The sequence below is a fragment of the Somniosus microcephalus genome, chromosome 8, assembly GCF_052327205.1.
Source record: "Somniosus microcephalus isolate GS21.2 chromosome 8, FLI_Smic_1.0, whole genome shotgun sequence".
Taxonomy (NCBI): Eukaryota; Metazoa; Chordata; class Chondrichthyes; order Squaliformes; family Somniosidae; genus Somniosus; species Somniosus microcephalus.
Genome location: NC_140994.1, coordinates 267,768,603 through 267,786,642, shown reverse-complemented (window position 1 = coordinate 267,786,642; position 18,040 = coordinate 267,768,603). Strand labels below are relative to the sequence as shown.

The 18,040-nt window shown below is 49.2% G+C and overlaps 1 protein-coding gene across 6 annotated transcripts in view; it reads left to right on the top strand.

Annotated features, from left to right (window-relative positions):
- Nucleotides 1-407: 407 nt before the first annotated feature.
- Nucleotides 408-18,040, top strand: part of LOC147114384 (E3 ubiquitin-protein ligase RNF130-like) — a 220,144-nt gene continuing 202,511 nt past the window's right edge. For 2 of the 6 annotated variants that reach the window (XM_085996049.1, XM_085996050.1), the window contains exon 1: nucleotides 408-1,077. In XM_085996049.1, the coding sequence (XP_085852175.1) occupies nucleotides 627-1,077 (451 nt within the window). In that variant the 5' untranslated portion in view covers nucleotides 408-626. The remainder of the gene's footprint in view (nucleotides 1,078-18,040) is intronic. The other 4 variants (XM_085996051.1, XM_085996046.1, XM_085996048.1 and 1 more) reach the window with 4 other exon arrangements.

The following is an 18,040-nucleotide window of genomic DNA, read 5'->3' as shown; positions in this document are numbered from 1 at the left end:
TCGATCAGGCACGCTCGGTGGGCGGGGCTGGGGTGCACATGCGCAGTGGCCCTCTGCCAAGCATGCTCGGTGGGCGGGGTTGGAACAAGCACATGCGCAGTGGCCCTCGATCCGGCACGCTCGGTGGGCGGAGCTGGAGCGCACATGCGCAGTGGCCCTCGGCCAAGCATGCTCGGTGGGCGGGGTTGGAACACGCTCATGCGCAGTGGCCCTCGATCCGGCACGCTCGGTGGGCGGAGCTGGAGCGCACATGTGCAGTGGCCCTCGGCCAAGCAGGCTCGGTGGGCGGGGTTGTAACAGGCACATGCGCAGTGGCCCTCGATCAAGCACGCCGCTCGGTGGGCGGGGCTGGGGGAACGCACATGCGCAGTGGGAGGCGGGAGGCGGGGGCTGGGCGGTGGGCCCGAGCTTGCGCAGTGACGCCGCGGCTGTCAAACCGAAGCGGATGTTTTTAACGGACACGCGGCGGGAGTGGGGGAGGGGGGAAAGAACCGATTAGAATCGACCGTGCGGGTCGTCGAAAATGTCTGTGGAGGAAAAAGCTGAGGTGAAGTGGGTTGGGTTTTAATCGGAGGAGCCGGTTTTTTTTGCTGCTGTGGTAAAAACACAATCAGCGGTGCTCGAGGATGAGGCTCGCCGCCGCCGCCGCCTACTTGGCCGCCTACTTGTTGTTGTTGTGGTTACCGGGCCGGACCCAGGCCGCGCCCTCGGTGCAGCACAGCGACCCGGTGGTGGCCGTGCTGAACGTGTCGTACGTGGAGCTGGCCAGCGGGCTGTCGGTGCTGCTGCCGCTGTCCAGCCCGGCCGACGACGGCCGCTACGGCCTGGACTCGCCCAAGGAGCAGGTGGAGGGCGGCCGGGTGCTGGCGCCGCTCGGCGCCCCCCGCAACCTGCAGGGCTGTCACCCGCACCTCCGCTTCGCCGTGCCGCCCCACACCCGGCGCTGGATCGCCCTGCTGCACCGCGGCAACTGCACCTTCAGGGAGAAGATCCTGCGGGCGGCCGCCCAGAAACCGGCCGCCGTGGTCATCTACAACAACGTGTCGGACGACAGCGCCGTCATCATGGCTCACGAAGGTAAGGGGAGGAGGGAGCTGGGAGAGAGGAATAAACCAGCAGAGAGTGAGGGTGGGCGGATAAACCAGCAGAGAGTGGGGGGGGCTAAACCAGCAGAGAGTGAGGGTGGGGGTGCTAAACCAGCAGAGGGGAGATAAACCAGCAGAGAATGGGGGGCTAAACCAGCAGAGAGTGAGGGGGGGGGGCTAAACCAGCAGAGAGTGAGGGGGGGGGGCTAAACCAGCAGAGAGTGAGGGGGGGGGCTAAACCAGCAGAGAGTGAGGGGGGGGAGGCTAAACCAGCAGAGAGTGAGGGTGGGGGGGATAAACCAGCAGAGAGTGAGGGTGGGGGGATAAACCAGCAGAGAGTGAGGGTGGGGGGATAAACCAGCAGAGAGTGAGGGGGGGATAAACCAGCAGAGAGTGAGGGGGGGGTGCTAAACCAGCAGAGAGTGAGGGGGGGGGCTAAACCAGCAGAGAGTGAGGGTGGGGGGGATAAACCAGCAGAGAGTGAGGGTGGGGGGGATAAACCAGCAGAGAGTGAGGGTGGGGGGATAAACCAGCAGAGAGTGAGGGGGGGGATAAACCAGCAGAGAGTGAGGGGGGGGGGATAAACCAGCAGAGAGTGAGGGTGGGGGGGATAAACCAGCAGAGGGTGAAGGTGGGGGGGATAAACCAGCAGAGAATGAGGGTGGGTGGGGAGATAAACCAGCAGAGGGTGGAGATAAAGCAGCAGAGAATGAGGGTGGGGGCTAAACCAGCAGAGTGTGGGGAGGGGCAGAATAAACCAGCAGAGTGAGGGGAGGGGCAGAATAACCAGCAGAGTGACGGGAGGGGGAGAATAAACCAGCAGAGAATGAGGGGAGGGGGAGAATAAACCAGCAGAGTGAGGGGAGGGGGGAGAATAAACCAGCAGAGTGTATAGGTGGGATAAACCACCAAAGAGAGCGAGGGGGGTTAAACCAGCAGAGAGGGATGGTACACCAGCAGAGAGCAGGGGGAGTGGCGATCCAGCAGAGAGCGGGGACGCGACGGGGACACGACGATCCAGCAGAGATTGGGGGCAATCCAGAGAGCGCTGCCGGGGGGAGGGGGGAGAACGGGGGCGATCCAGCGGGGAGGAGGGAGCAGACAATCCAGCAGAGAGAGGGTGGGGGGAGATTAACCAGCAGGGAGAGAGAGAGAGGGGGGATTAAATCAGCAACGAAAGGAAGAATATGCCAGCAGGGAGTAAAGTAGGAGAGAGAGAGGAGGAATCGACATGGAGAAAAAGGGCAGAATTAAGAAACAAAGCCAAAAGATTGTCCGCTATATTATAGCGTGACACAGATCAGAGCTTCATGTTACATCCTAAATTTTGAGTGGAATTCATAACATCGGAGATAAAAGGAAATGCTTCAAATGTTGAAAATGTGAAATGAGAAAATACTGGAAATACACAGCAGGCCATCAACATCTGAACAGAGAGACAGGTCAATGTTCCAGATAGCGAGCCTTCCTTATAACTCTCTTGCATGACTCCTTGTTGCATTTCTGCTTTGCAACACACCAGCCATGCCCAGCCGCTGCCTTATGGTTTGGTTATATTGCATTTATAGATTTTCTGTCTGATTGATTTTGAGAATAGTGTGTGTGTGGTTTGTGCAAAGCTTTCCTACCCTATCTCATTAGGGGAAACCTTTGTGCGTTTGTGCTTCAATGCTACGACCGCTGTGCTTGCACCCTCCAGATGGCAATGAAATCTCCAATATTAGAATAAGAAAGAAACAAAGACTTGCATTTATATACTGAATTTCACGACCACCAGACGGCCCAAAGCACTTTACAGCCAATGGAGTACTTTTTTTTTTTGAAGTGTAGGCACTGTTGTAATGTAGGAAACGCAGTAGCCAATCTGCGCACAGCAAGCTCCCACAAACAGCAATGTGATAATGACCAGATAATCTGTTTAGTGATGTTTGTTGAGGGATAATTATTGGCCCCAGGACACCGGGGAGAACTCCCCTGCTCTTCTTTGAAATAGTGGCCGTGGGATCTTTCACGTCCACCTGAGAGAGAGCAGACGGGGCCTCGGTTTAACGTCTCATCCGAAAGACGGCACCTCCGACAGTGCGGCGCTCCCTCAGCACTGCACTGGGAGCGTCAGCCTAGATTTTTGTGCTCAAGTCTCCGGAGTGGGACTATGAACCCACGACCTTCTGACTCCGAGGCAAGGGTGCTACCAATAAAACAATTAGATACAAAACAATTGTCTCTTTTTGGCTCTTTTCTAAGATTAAAAGCTTTTGAAGGTAGTTCAGTGGGCCAACTGGACCCCTTTTTAAATAAAGTTTAAAAAAATTAGCATCATTCTGCACCCTGGAGGAAATTCACAGCCGGTTCAAAATGCTAGACTTACATTGGTTTGTTTGCTTTGTGTCCTTTTTATTTTATTGAGAAACTGGAGGAAGGTATACAGTGGTGTTCCCCAGGAGTTGGTTCCAGGACCACTGCTTTTCTTGATACATATTGATGACTTGGACATGGGAGTACAGGGCACAATTTCAAAATTTGCAGATGAGACAAAACTTGGAAGTATAGTGAACAGTGAGGAGGAGAGTGATAGACTTCAAGAAGACAGAGACAGGCTGGTGAAATGGGCGGACACGTGGCAGATGAAATTTAACGCAGAAAAGTGCAAAGTGATACATTTTGGTAGAAAGAATGAGGAGAGGACAAATAAACTAAAGGATACAATGCTGAAGGGGGTGCACGAACAGAGAGACCAGGGGGTATATGTGCACAAATCATTGAAGGTGGCAGGGCAGGTTGAGAAAGTGGTTAAAAAATCTTACAGGATCCTGGGCTTCATAAATAGAGGTACAGAGTACAAAAGCAAGGAAGTTATGATAAACCTTTATAAAATACTGGCTCGGCCTCAACTGGAGCACTGTGTCCAATTCTGGGCACCGCACTTTCGGAAGGATGTGAAGGCCTTGGAGAGGGTGCAGAAAAGATTTATGAGAATGATTCCTGGAATGAGGGACTTCAGTTACGTTGATAGACTGGAGAAGCTGGGGTTGTTCTCCATGGAGCAGAGAAGATTGAGTGGAGAGTTGATAGAGGTGCTCAAAATCATGAGGGGTCTAGACAGAGTAGATAGAGAGAAACTGTTCCCATTGGCAGAAGGGTCGAGAACCAGAGGACACAGATTTAAGGTGATTGGCAAAAGAACCAAAGGCGACGTGAGGAAAAACTTTTTTACGCAGCGAGTGGTTGAGATCTGGAATGCACGGCCTGAAAGGGTGGTGGAGGCAGATTCAATTTTATCTTTCAAAAGGGAGTAGATAAGTATCTGAAGGAAAACAAATTGCAGGTCTACGGGTAAAGGGCAGGGGAGTGGGACTAGCTGAGAGTCAGCACGGGCTCAACGGGCCGAATGGCCGCCTTCCATGCTGTAACCATTCTATGATTCTCTGAGACTTGAGATGAAAGGGCCAAGGGCTATAAGGCAGGATACCTGCAAGATTGAGAAGATGTGATAAATGGAGTAGGGGTTAGCTGACCCACAAAGTTTTTGCATTGCTGCAGAGCTGAAACCACTTTGCAGCGACAGGAATGCTTGTAACTGTACTGTTATGTGTTACAAAAAGTGTAATGTGTTGCAACATTTGTGCTTGTTCTTCTGTTGTCGCTGATTTGAGATTAGGGTTAGTTTCTTGTGCTACTGCCATCGTGTTTCACTGCTCTAGTTTGGGTTGCCCGCGTCTGCACCTGTTGCACAGAAAGTGCTTACACTGGGACAGCACATGAGCTGGCAATATGTTACGTGGATATTCAGTCTCTTAGGCAGTCCCTCGGAACCGAGGATGACTTGCTTCCACATTAAAAATGAGTTCTCAGGTGACCGATGAGTCCAGTGCCAGACCTACAGTCTCTGTCACAGGTGGGGCAGACGGTGGTTGAAGGGGCGGGTGGGTTGGGGTGCTTGGGTTGACGTGCGCTCCTTGCGTTGCCTGTGCTTGGCTTCCGCTTGCTCCCGGCGAAGAGACTCGAGGTGTTCGGCGCCTTCCCGGATGCTTCTCCTCCACTTTGTGCGGCCTTGGGCCAGGGATTCCCAGGTGTCGGTGGGGATGTTACACTTTTTCAAGGAGGCTTTGAGGGTGTCCTTGAAGCATTTCCTCTGCCCACCTGGGGCTCTCTTGCCGTGTCGGAGCTCCGAGTAGAGCGCTTGTTTTGCGAGTCTTGTATCGGGCATGCGGACGAGGTGACCCGTCCATCGGAGCTGATCGAGCGTGGTCAAAGCTTCGATGCTGGGGATGTTGGCCTGAGCAAGAACACTGACGTTGGTGCGCCTATCCTGCCAATGGATTTGCAGGATCTTGCGGAGGCAGCGTTGGTGGTACCTCTTCAGTGCTTTGAGTTGCCTGCTGTACATGGTCCATGTCTCTGAGGCATACAGCAGGGCAGGTATCACTACTGCTCTGTAGACCATGAGCTTAGTGCCGGGTTTGAGGTCCTGGTCTTCAAACACTCTCTTCCTCAGGCGACCGAAGGCTGCACTGGCACACTGAAGGCGGTGTTGGACTTCTTCGTCGACGTCTGCCCTTGTTGACAGTAGGCTCCCGAGGTATGGAAAGTGGTCCACGTTGTCCAAGGCCTTGTCGTGGATTTTGATAATCGGGGGGGCAGTACTGTGTGGCGGGGACAGGTTGGTAGAGGACCTTTGTCTTACGGATGTTTAGTGTAAGGCCCATGCTCTCGTACGCTTCGGTGAAGGTGTTGACGATAGTTTGGAGTTCGACCTCCGAGTGAGCGCAGACGCAAGCATCGTCTTCATACTGTAATTCGACGACAGAGGATGGGACGACCTTGGATCTGGACTGGAGGCGACGGAGGTTGAACAGTTTCCCATTTGTTCTGTAAATTAGCTCCACTCCAGCGGGGAGCTTACTGAGGGTGAGATGCAGCATTGCAGCAAGGAAGATCGAGAAGAGCATTGGTGTGATGACACAGCCTTGCTTGACCCCGGTTCGTAAGTGAATTGGGTCTGTGGTGGAACCGTTGGTCAGGATCACAGCTTGCATGTCGTCGTGAAGCAGGCGGAGGGTGGTGACAAACTTTTAAGGGCAGCCGAATTTGAGGAGGACACTCCATAATCCCTCACGGTTGACAGTGTCAAAGGCCTTTGTGAGATCAAAGAACGCCATGTACAGCGGTTGGTGCTGTTCCCTGCATTTCTCTTGTAATTGACGTGCGGTGAAGAAAATACTATTGTAACTGTACTGTTATGTGTTTCGTGTTGCAACATTTGTGCTTGTTCTTCTGTTGTCGCTGATGTTTGAGATTAGGGTTAGTTTCTTGTGCTACTGCCGTCGTGTTTCACTGCTCTGGTTTGGGTTGCCCGCGTCTGCACCTGTTTCACCCAAAGTGCTTACACTGGGACAGCACATGAGCGGGCAATATGTTATGTGGATATTCAGTATTCCATTGGAGAAAGTGTAACTCCTTCCAAAGGTTTGCCACCTACCCAGGAATAAGCCTGTCTGCATCAGTAAACCAGCATACATCATTTTAAAAAGAACAATGGCAGCTGTGGCTCAGCTTGTAGCGTTTTGCCTCTGAGTCAGAAGGTTATAGGTTGTCCTACTCCAGAGACTTGAGCATAAAAATCTACGCTGGCACTCTAGTGCAAGACTGAGGGAGCTGCACAGTTGGAGGCACCCTCTTTCAGATGAGCTGTTAAACCGAGGCCCAGTCTGCTCTATTGAGGTGGGTGTAAAAGATCCCATGGCACTATTTCGCAGAAGAGCAGGGGAGTTTGTCCCGGTATCCTGGCCAATATTTATTCCTCAACCAACATCACAAATAAGACAGATTATCTGCTCATTATCACTTTTTGTGGGAGCTTGCTGTGCACAAATTGGCTGCCGCGTTTCCCACATTGCAACAGTGACAACACTCCAGAAAAAGTACTTCATTGGCTGTGAAGCGCTTTGGACACCCTGAAGTCGTGAAAGGCGCGATCGAAATGCATGTCGTTCTTTTTAAGATTATTGCAAATTAGATGGATTTCTTTCAGAAAATAATATTTTGGGATCCAGTATGTGACGTGTGGGGAGTGTAGCGAGCTCGGGAGGAACAGGTGACTTTGGACCTATGTTTCCCAAAGCTCTCCCCCACGGGGTTTTCCTCGCCTCGTGTCTGGGTCTGTTGTAGACTCATTGATAGAGATTGATCGCTGTGATCAGTCAACAACTCCATTATCGTTGTATCATGGGACTGCCAGATGGTAGGTGGCGAACTAGATGGACCTTGGTCTGTTTTCTATCTAGCAATCCCTATGTTCCAAAGGCACCATCTTGTACAGACAGAGCAGCAGTGACGAAGTTGCTGCAGGTAGATTATAGATGGACCTAGACAATGATGTGTCATGGCTGGCACTGAGGGAGCAAGGCACTAACTGTGTGAATAAAGATGGATCACGATGGCTGCTCACTGCTTTTCTGAGGGTTGTAAACTCTCTAGTTGCTACTCTGCTCTGATTTAGTAATCGTGCCTAATCTATCTTTGAGAAAATGGCGCACTAATAGCTAAGCTGGATTCACAATAGCATAAACGTTGTATCAGTGGAATTGTGTGAATTTTATCACATTTTTACGAAACTTTTAATGGAAGGTTATTGGTATTCGTGTGATACGTTTATTTTTAAAACTGATCACTGATTTATTTACAAGCCCTCGGACTTGGGGATGGGGGGGGAGAGATGATGGGTGAGGAGATATTTTTGCCTGGTAAAAATAAATTCTGCCATCACTGATGATCTGCTGCCATCCATGTGATTGTGAAAATTAACCCCCTAAGTTGTGATTGTATTTCATAGACTTTATTTTATAAATAAATCTTTAAAATGTATGAATCGCATCTAAGGACATGTAGCATTGGGAATGACATTCAGAAACCACTGCCCTTTCATAGAACAAAGAGCGGAATATGTTGATAGTATTCCTATCAGTTTAGTCAGGAGAAAGTCCTTTTTACACAGTTGCACCTGTGGTGTTTGTGGATGGCATTATTACCTTCATCTGAAAGGATGATTGAAAATAGTGTCTGACTGAATGTCTGCACATAGTTAGCGTGTGACAGGCAGTGTCGTGAATCTCTTTCACTGCATTGTTAGAGACTACACGCAAAACATAATGCAAGGCCCTGCCGTCTTTGATCGTATTTATGCTAAAAATACCAATCCCCATCTGGATAGGTCCCCATTTTTAAGGTTAATCTTTTTATTTTTAAACATTTTACCGTGCACTAACTGGCCTCCTGATCGGGGTCACAGTCCTGCCTTTCATAAAGCTGGGATGTTGGAACAGGATATCAAGTTTATCCTGTCTGCTCTCCTGCTCCTTGTTGGTTTGATTGGAGCTGGGGCTGAATGGCAAAATATCACATTTCAATATATCATTCTGAGAAACCGTAAGATAATGGCAGCCCTGGTTAGGAGGCCAGCACTTAATGGTAAAAATAACAAAATGATGGTTATATGTGGGCCAAGGTTATGATCTGAAATTGGAAGGGATGTTTGGGGCCCTGGACAGTGGGAAGGGGGGAGGTATATAAGGGCATATGTTGCATCTCTTGCGCTTGCACAGGAAGGGGTGTTGGGGGTGGTAGAGAAGTGGACCAGGATGTCACGGAGGGTGCGGTCCCTTCGGAATGCTGAAAGGGGAGGTGAGGGGGAAGATGCGTTTGGTGGTGGGATCACGCTGGAGGTGGCGGAAATGGCGGAGGATTATCCGTTGAATGTGGAGTCTGGTGGGGTGAAAGGTGAGGACAAGGGGAACCCTATCGTGGTTCCAGGAGGGAGGGGCAGGGGTGAGGGCAGAAGTGCGGGAGATAGAACGGACACGGTCAAGGGCCGTGTCAACCACAGTAGAGGGGAATCCTCAGTTGAAAAAAGTCTAGGGCCCCGAACACCCCTTCCAGGTGAAACAGCGATTTACTTGTACTTCTTGCAATCTAGTATACTGTATTCGCTGCTCACGATGCGGTCTCCTCTACATTGGGGAGACCAAACGCAGATTGGGTGACCGCTTTGCGGAACACCTCTGTTCAGTCCGTAAGGAGGACCCCGAGCTTCCGGTCGCCTGTCGTTTTAATTCTCTGCTCCATTCCCACTCGGACCTCACCGTCCTCGGCCTCTTGCATTGTTCCACGGAAGCTCAACGTAAGCTCGAGGAACAGCACCTCATCTTCCGATTAGGCACTTTACAGCCTTCTGGACTCCACATCGAGTTCACCAATTTCACATCATAACCTCGGCCCCTATCATATATTTGTTTTTCCCACACTTTTTGTTTGTGTCTTTTCTTCTCCCCCACAGGGCAGCTGTCTTTCATTCTGCCAGCGCAATTCACACTTCATCTAGAGCCATCCTTTGTTTCTGAACCTGTCCCATTACCACCTCCTCTCGCCTTGAATATCTCTCAATGTCTCTGAACCTCTCCTGCCTTCTATCCTATCACAGACCTTCCCTTTTGTTCTTCCATCCCCCTCCCCCCTTTCCCAGCTCCAACACTTGCTTAAAAATCTGTTCCATTTCCTGCTTTTTTCCAGTTCTGTCGAAAGGTCATCGACCTGAAACGTTAACTCTGTTTCTCTCTTCACAGATGCTGCCTGACCTGCTGAGTATCTCCAGCATTTTCTGCTTTTATTTTATATTAAAATATCATGTTTTTAAAAAAACAGACAAATAGCTCTCTTTTCTGGACTGTACAATCTAAAACATTTTGTGTACCTGCTGTTGAAATTTAATGCCCTTCTCTTTCCCCCCTCCGTGTGTGTGTTGTACTGAACTGAACAGGAAATAGAAATTGTCAATTTAGTTTGAGCATATTGGAGGATCTAAAATTCCGATCTGGATCTAGTTTTTACAAATGACTGATGTTTGAAATTGGTTCCTTATTGTTAGAATCAGTTTTACAGAGTGCTTCAAAGATTCTGTTACTGACTTACGACTAGGCAGCGTTGGCATCTGAAATAAACTGGCAAATTGATAAACGTGAGAATTTGTCCAATTCACATTCGGAGTCTACCTGGACAGCTCCATATTGGATCTTTCGAGGTTGTTTTTTTTTGTCCTTGTGGAGGCTTAAAAGGGCAAGAACTTTGAACAGAAAATGTTTCTTTCCCCCTCTCTCGCCCTACAGTTCTTGCCTTTCTGGACCTGTGACATGCTGTTATATTGTACAGATGCACATTTCATGAATATTTCTTGTCCCAGCCATTACTGTTTTACAAGATTAAAGGTAATGGTTTCATAGGTGACAGTTCTCTGATCTGATTAATTCTGATGTGTAGTCATTTTTTAATTGTGTGACGTTGCTTGTAGCTTACTGACGTATGTAGAATAACTGTGCAATGCATTTTATATGATGGTGTTATTTCAATATGGCTAAATAGTTTGTTGCACATAGAAGGCAAATGATAGCTCTTAACTGGAGAAGATATTTCCAGTTGTCTAATGTTTTAGTCATAGTTGCAGTAGCCTGCTAGGAGGACATTTGGGTCAATATATGTGAGGTAAAGATAAACCTGTTTTTGGGTTAATTTTATATTTGCAGTACTGTATTGAGAGTCAATGTTTATCACCTGAAGCATTTTTATCTAGAATGTCAGTCACAAAAAGCTAAAATGGATCCTTACTGAAATATTGTTGCCTTTGTAATCTTCTTATTGGATGTTTTTGTATAATTAAATAAAAAAGACACGTTCTCCCTTTTCATAGAAACCTAGAAGATAGGAGCAGGAGTAGGCCATTCGGCCCTTCGAGCCTGCTCTGCCATTCAATGAGATCATGGCTGATCATCCAAATTCAGTACCCTGTCCCTGCCTTCTCCCCATATCCCTTTAGCCTCAAGAAATATATCCAAATCTTTCTTGAATATATTTAATGAACTGGCCTCCACTGCCCTCTGTGGCAGAGAATTCCACAGGTTCACCACTCTCCGGGTGAAGAAGTTCCTCCTCATTTCAGTCCTAAATGGCTTACCCCTTATCCTTAGACTGTGACCCCTGGTTCTGGACTCCCCCGCCATCGGGAACATCCTTCCTGCATCTAGTCTGTCCAGACCTGACAGAATTTTATAGGTTTCGATGAGATCCCCTCTCAATCTTCTAAACTCCAGTGAGTATAAGCCCAATCAACACAATCTCTCCTCATACGTCATTCCTGCCATCCCAGGTATCAGCCTGGTGAATCTTCGCTGCACTCCCTCCATGGCAAGAACGTCCTTCCTCAGGTAAGGTGACCAAAACTGCACACAATACTCAAGGTGCGGTCTCACCCAGGCCCTGTACAACTGTAGCAAGACATCCTTGTTCCTGTACTCGAACCCTCTTGTTACGAAGGCCAACATACCATTTGCCTTCTTAACCGCCTGCTGCACCTGCATGCTTACCTTCAGCGACTGGTGCACAATAACACCCAGGTCTCTTTGCACTTCCCCTTCTCCCAATCTATTGCCATTCAAATAATAATCTGCCTTCCTGTTTTTGCCACCAAAGTGGATAACCTCACATTTATCCACATTATATTGCATTTGCCATGTTTCTGCCCAATCACCCAACCTGTCCAAATCGTACTGGAGTTTCACGACATCCTCCTCGCAGCTTACCCTCCCACCCAGCTTTGTGTCGTCTGCAAATTTGGAGATATTACATCTAATTCCCTCGTCCAGATCATTAATATATATTGTGAACAGCTGGGGTCCTAGGACCGATCCTTGCGGTACCCCACTAGTCACTGCCTGCCACTCGGAAAACGACCCATTTATTCCAACTCTTTGCTTTCTGTCTGCCAACCAGTTCTCTATCCAAGTCAATACCTTGCCCCCAATCCCATGTGCCTTAATTTTGCACGCTAATCTCTTATGTGGGACCTTATCGAAAGCCTTCTGAAAGTCCAAATACACCACATCCACTGGTTCTCCCTTCTCTATTTTACCAGTTACATCCTCAAAAAATTCCAGTAGATTAGTCAAGCATGATTTACCTTTTGTAAATCCATGTTGACTTTGCCCGATCCTGTCACTGCTTTCCAAGTGCTCTGCTATTACATCTTTTATAATGGACTCTAGCATTTTCCCCACTACTGATGTCAGGCTTACCGGTCTATAATTACCTGCTTTTTCTCTGCCACCTTTTTTGAATAGTGGGGTAACATTAGCTACCCTCCAATCCATGGGTACCATTCCAGAGTCTATCGAGTTCTGGAAGATGACCAGCAATGCATCTACTATCTCTAGGGTCACTTCCTTAAGTACCCTGGGATGTAGACCATCAGGCCCTGGGGATTTATCGGCCTTCAGTCCCATCAATTTCCCTAACACCATTTCCCTACAAATACTGATTTCTTTCAGTTCCTCCCTTTCATCAGACCCTATGTTCCCCGGCATCTCTGGGAGGTTATTTGTGTCCTCCTTTGTGAAGACAGAACCAAAGTATGTATTTAGTTGGTCTGCCATTTCCTTGTTTTCCATTATAAATTCCCCTGATTCTGACTGTAAGGGACCTACGCTTGACTTCACCAATCTTTTTCTCTTCACATATCTATAAAAGCTTTTACAGTCAGATTTTATGTTCCCTGCTAGCTTACTCTCATATTCTATTTTCCCTTTCTTAATTAATCCCTTTGTCCCCCTTTGTTGACTCCTAAACTGCTCCCAATCCTCAGGATTATTGCTTTTTCTAGCCAATTTATATGTCCTCTCCTTGGATGTTATGCTATCCCTAATTTCCCTTGCTAGCCACGGTTGAGTCACCTTTTTTGTTTTATTTTTAATTCCCTGCTGTTTAAATTTCTCGAGGATTTTATGTGCATAGCTTCCAACACTGGATACTGAATAAAATATTCTCAGGATTATCAACGTTGTTTGGGTTTATTCATTTAACTCTTTATTTCTGTGGTAATCCTAAGAGTGATGGTGTCAGATCATAGAGGACTTTTGGGGGGGTTTCCTAATGAGAGATATTTCAGTACGTTGTGGTTTGATTGATTGAACTACAAAATATTTGATGAAGGGATTGTGTTTCACCATATCCTTACAAGCACATCGGAACAATTGATTCTTTCATAGGCCTGGTTGGAGTAGGATGGTTTAGAATTGGGAATTGAATGATGTATAACTTATGCTGCAGTCCAAATCGCTTCCCACTTACCAATTTGTGGTTTTTGTGTGTCTAATGATCAGAGGCTTTGCATATTTTAATCATACCATGTTGGGAATTGCTTCATTGGTTTGATGTACAGTATACACTTGCTTATAAAACTAGAAATAGTTTCCCTGTTTGAAGCTGAACATTGGGGGAGGGGTGGTTCTCATCTTGTATGTCAGTCACATTCTCGGCTTTCCTTCCTGATGTCAGTCCTGGTTCCTGCTGCTGTAAAATTAGAGACTGCCCAACAGGATAAAGACAGGAAGATATTTCGAACCAGCAGCTGGAGCCAGGGCTGAAGTTGGGAGGATGAGTTGCCTATTGAATATCAGGGCACTGGAGGAGAGGACCAACAGCGGATGGGAATACCTTATTTGAGATGAGAGCAAATGCATTTATGGACACCCACATCTTGTATGAAAGTCATGGATCTTTTGGAGGCTGGGGCATCTTCTTGCACCAGTTGTCTTAAGCACGAGCATATTGCTTTGAAATAGTTTTAAACCGTGTTGTTTTACAGTAAGGTTTCCAAGGGTGTATGTTCATGTAATTTATTTGTACATTTGTCTTGCCTGCGATCATGTTTGCCTTGTGTCAGACTTTATTTGTGACGACTTTATAAAAAAAAAAAAAAAAATTCTATTCCAATTCCGTGCCCTCTTTCTTTCCATCCTTCTGTCCTGGCTTTGTTTGCGTCAATCTAAGGATGTGTATACGCTGCTGTTGATGTTCATACAAGGCAATTAGATCAAACTAGTAGGGTATATACCTGTCCTAGAACCATCACATTAATTAATTAGATTTAAGAAACTAAGTAATCATGTTTACGTACTTAATTGTGCTTCCTAATGTATTTGGAATTAAGATGCTAAGATGTCAGCTGTGGCTCAGTTGGTAACGGTTTAAGGGGTAAGCCATTTAGGACAGAGATGAGGAGGAATTACTGTGAACCTGTGGAATTCTCTACCACAGAAGGCAGTGGCGGCCAATTCATTCATTAAATATATTCAAGAAGGAGTTAGATCTATTTCTTAAGGCTAAAGGGATCAAGGAACATGGGGAGAAGGCAGGGACAGGGTACTGAGTTTGGATGATCAGCCATGATCTCATTGAATGGCAGAGCAGGCTCGAGGGGCCGAATGGCCTACTCCTGCTCCTATCTTCTATGTTTCTATGTAACACTCTTGCCTCTAAGTCAGAAGGCTGTGGGTTCAAGTTCCAGTCAGAGACTTGAGCACAAAATCCAGACTGACGCTTCAGTGCAGTACTGAGGGAGTGCCGCAGTGTCTCGGGTGCTGTCCTTCGGATAGAATCATAGAATGGTTACAGCACAGAAGGAGGCCATTCGGCCCGTCGAGCCCGTGCCGGCTCTCTGCATGAGCACTTCAACTAGTCTCACTCCCACGCTCTTTCCCAGTAGCCCTGCAATTTTTTTTCCTTCAGGTACTTAACCAATTCCCTTTTGAAAACCACGATTAAATCCGCTTCCTCCACCCTTTCAGGCAGTGAATTCCAGATCCTAACCACTCACTGTGTAACAGAAAGTTTTTCCTCATGTCGCCTTTTGTTCTTCTGCCGATCTGTGTCCTCTGGTTCTCGACCCTTCCACCAATGGGAACAGTTTCTCTCTATCTACTCTGTCTAGACCCCTCATGATTTTGAACACCTCTATCAAATCTCCTCTCAATCTTCTCTGCTCCAAGGAGAACAACCCCAGCTTCTCCAGTCCATCCATGTAACTGAAGTCCCTCATCCCTGGAACCATTTTCATAAATCTTTTCTGCACCCTCTCTAAGGCCTTCACATCCTTCCTAGTGTGGTGCCCAGAATTGGACACAATACTCCAGTTGAGGCCGAACCAGTGTTTTATAAAGGTTCATCATCACTTCCTTGCTTTTGTACTCTGTACCTCTATTCATGAAGCCCAGGATCCCGTATGCTTTTTTAACCGCTTTCTCAACCTGCCCTGCCACCTTCAATGATTTGTGCACACATACCCCCAGGTCTCTCTGTTCATGCACCCCCTTTAGGATTGTACGCTTTAGTTTATATTGCCTCTCCTCGTTCTTCCTACCAAAATGTATCACTTTGCACTTTTCTGCGTTAAATTTCATCTGCCACGTGTCCGCCCATTCCACCAGCCTGTCTGTCTTCTTGAAGTCTGTCACTATCCTCGTCACTGTTCACTATACTTCCAAGTTTTGTGTCATCTGCAAATTTTGAAATTGTGCCCTGTACTCCCATGTCCAAGCCATTAATATATATCAAGAAAAGCAGAGGTCCTAGAACCGACCCCTGGGGAACACCACTGTATACCTTCCTCCAGTCTGAAAAACAACCGTTCACCACTACTCTCTGTTTCCTGTCACCTCGCCAATTTCGTATCCATGCTGCCACTGTCCCTTTTATTCCATGGGCTTCAACTTTGCTGGCGAGCCTATTATGTGGCACTTTATCAAACGCCTTTTGGAAATCCATGTACACCACGTCAACCGCATTACCCTCATCAACCCTCTCTGTTACCTCATCAAAAAACTCGATCAAGTTAGTTAAACACGATTTGCCTTTAACAAATCCGTGCTGGCTTTCCTTAATTAATCCACACTTGTCCAAGTGACTGTTAATTTTGTCCCGGGTTATCGTTTCTAAAAGCTTCCTCACTACCGAGGTTAAACTGACTGGCCTCTAGTTACTGGGTTTATCCTTGCACCCTTTATAAGACGTTAAACCGAGGGCCCCATTTGCCCTCTCGGGTGAACGTAAAAAATTCCACAGCACTGTGGAACAAGAGCAGGGGAAACTCTCCTTGGTGTCCTGGGGCCAATTTCCATCAACCAACAATCACAAAAAAACAGATTATCTTCTCATGATCACATTGCTGTTGGTGGCACTTTGCTGTGCCCAAATTGGCTGCCGTGTTCCCCACGTTACAACAACGACTACCCTTCAAAAGTGCTTCATTGGCTGCAAAGTGCTTTAGGACATCCTGAGGTTGTGAAGGGCGCTAAAAATCTCTTCTGTCCCTTTCCCCCCTCTCGCCCGCTCGTCCCCCTTTCTCCTCTCTCGCCCGCTCTTTCCCCCCTCTCGCCCGCTCGTCCCCCTTTCTCCTCTCTCGCCCGCTCGTCCCCCTTTCTCCTCTCTCGCCCGCTCTTTCCCCTTGCCCCCTCTCTCGCCCGCTCTTTCCCCTTTCCCCTCTCTCTCGCCCGCTCTTTCCCCTTTCTCCTCTCTCGCCCGCTCTTTCCCCTTTCTCCTCTCTCGCCCGCTCGTCCCCCTTTCTCCTCTCTCGCCCGCTCTTTCCCCTTTCCCCTCTCTCTCGCCCGCTCTTTCCCCTTTCTCCTCTCTCGCCCGCTCGTCCCCCTTTCTCCTCTCTCGCCCGCTCTTTCCCCTTTCTCCTCTCTCGCCCGCTCGTCCCCCTTTCTCCTCTCTCGCCCGCTCTTTCCCCTTGCCCCCTCTCTCGCCCGCTCTTTCCCCTTTCCCCTCTCTCTCGCCCGCTCTTTCCCCTTTTCCCCTCTCTCTCGCCCGCTCTTTCCCCCTCTCTCGCCCGCTCTTTCCCCTTTCTCCTCTCTCGCCCGCTCTTTCCCCCTCTCTCGCCCGCTCTTTCCCCTTTCTCCTCTCTCGCCCGCTCTTTCCCCTTTCTCCTCTCTCGCCCGCTCTTTCCCCTTTCTCCTCTCTCGCCCGCTCTTTCCCCTTTCTCCTCTCTCGCCCGCTCTTTCCCCTTTCTCCTCTCTCGCCCGCTCTTTCCCCTTTCCCCCTCTCTCGCCCGCTCTTTCCCCTTTCTCCTCTCTCGCCCGCTCTTTCCCCTTTCTCCTCTCTCGCCCGCTCTTTCCCCTTTCTCCTCTCTCGCCCGCTCTTTCCCCTTTCTCCTCTCTCGCCCGCTCTTTCCCCTTTCTCCTCTCTCGCCCGCTCTTTCCCCTTTCTCCTCTCTCGCCCGCTCTTTCCCCTTTCCCCCCTCTCTCGCCCGCTCTTTCCCCTTTCCCCCCTCTCTCGCCCGCTCTTTCCCCTTTCCCCCCTCTCTCGCCCGCTCTTTCCCCTTTCTCCTCTCTCGCCCGCTCTTTCCCCTTTCCCCCCTCTCTCGCCCGCTCTTTCCCCTTTCCCCCCTCTCTCGCCCGCTCTTTCCCCTTTCTCCTCTCTCGCCCGCTCTTTCCCCTTTCTCCTCTCTCGCCCGCTCTTTCCCCTTTCCCCCCTCTCTCGCCCGCTCTTTCCCCTTTCTCCTCTCTCGCCCGCTCTTTCCCCCCTCTCTCGCCCGCTCTTTCCCCCCTCTCTCGCCCGCTCTTTCCCCCCTCTCTCGCCCGCTCTTTCCCCTTTCTCCTCTCTCGCCCGCTCTTTCCCCTTTCCCCCTCTCTCGCCCGCTCTTTCCCCTTTCCCCCTCTCTCGCCCGCTCTTTCCCCTTTCCCCCTCTCTCGCCCGCTCTTTCCCCTTTCTCCTCTCTCGCCCGCTCTTTCCCCCCTCTCTCGCCCGCTCTTTCCCCTTTTCCCCCCTCTCTCGCCCGCTCTTTCCCCTTTCCCCTCTCTCTCGCCCGCTCTTTCCCCTTTCTCCTCTCTCGCCCGCTCTTTCCCCTTTCTCCTCTCTCGCCCGCTCTTTCCCCCTCTCTCGCCCGCTCTTTCTCCCTTTCCCCCTCTCTCGCCCGCTCTTTCCCCTTTCTCCTCTCTCGCCCGCTCTTTCCCCCTCTCTCGCCCGCTCTTTCCCCCTCTCTCGCCCGCTCTTTCCCCTTTCTCCTCTCTCGCCCGCTCTTTCCCCCTCTCTCGCCCGCTCTTTCCCCCTTTCCCCCTCTCTCGCCCGCTCTTTCCCCT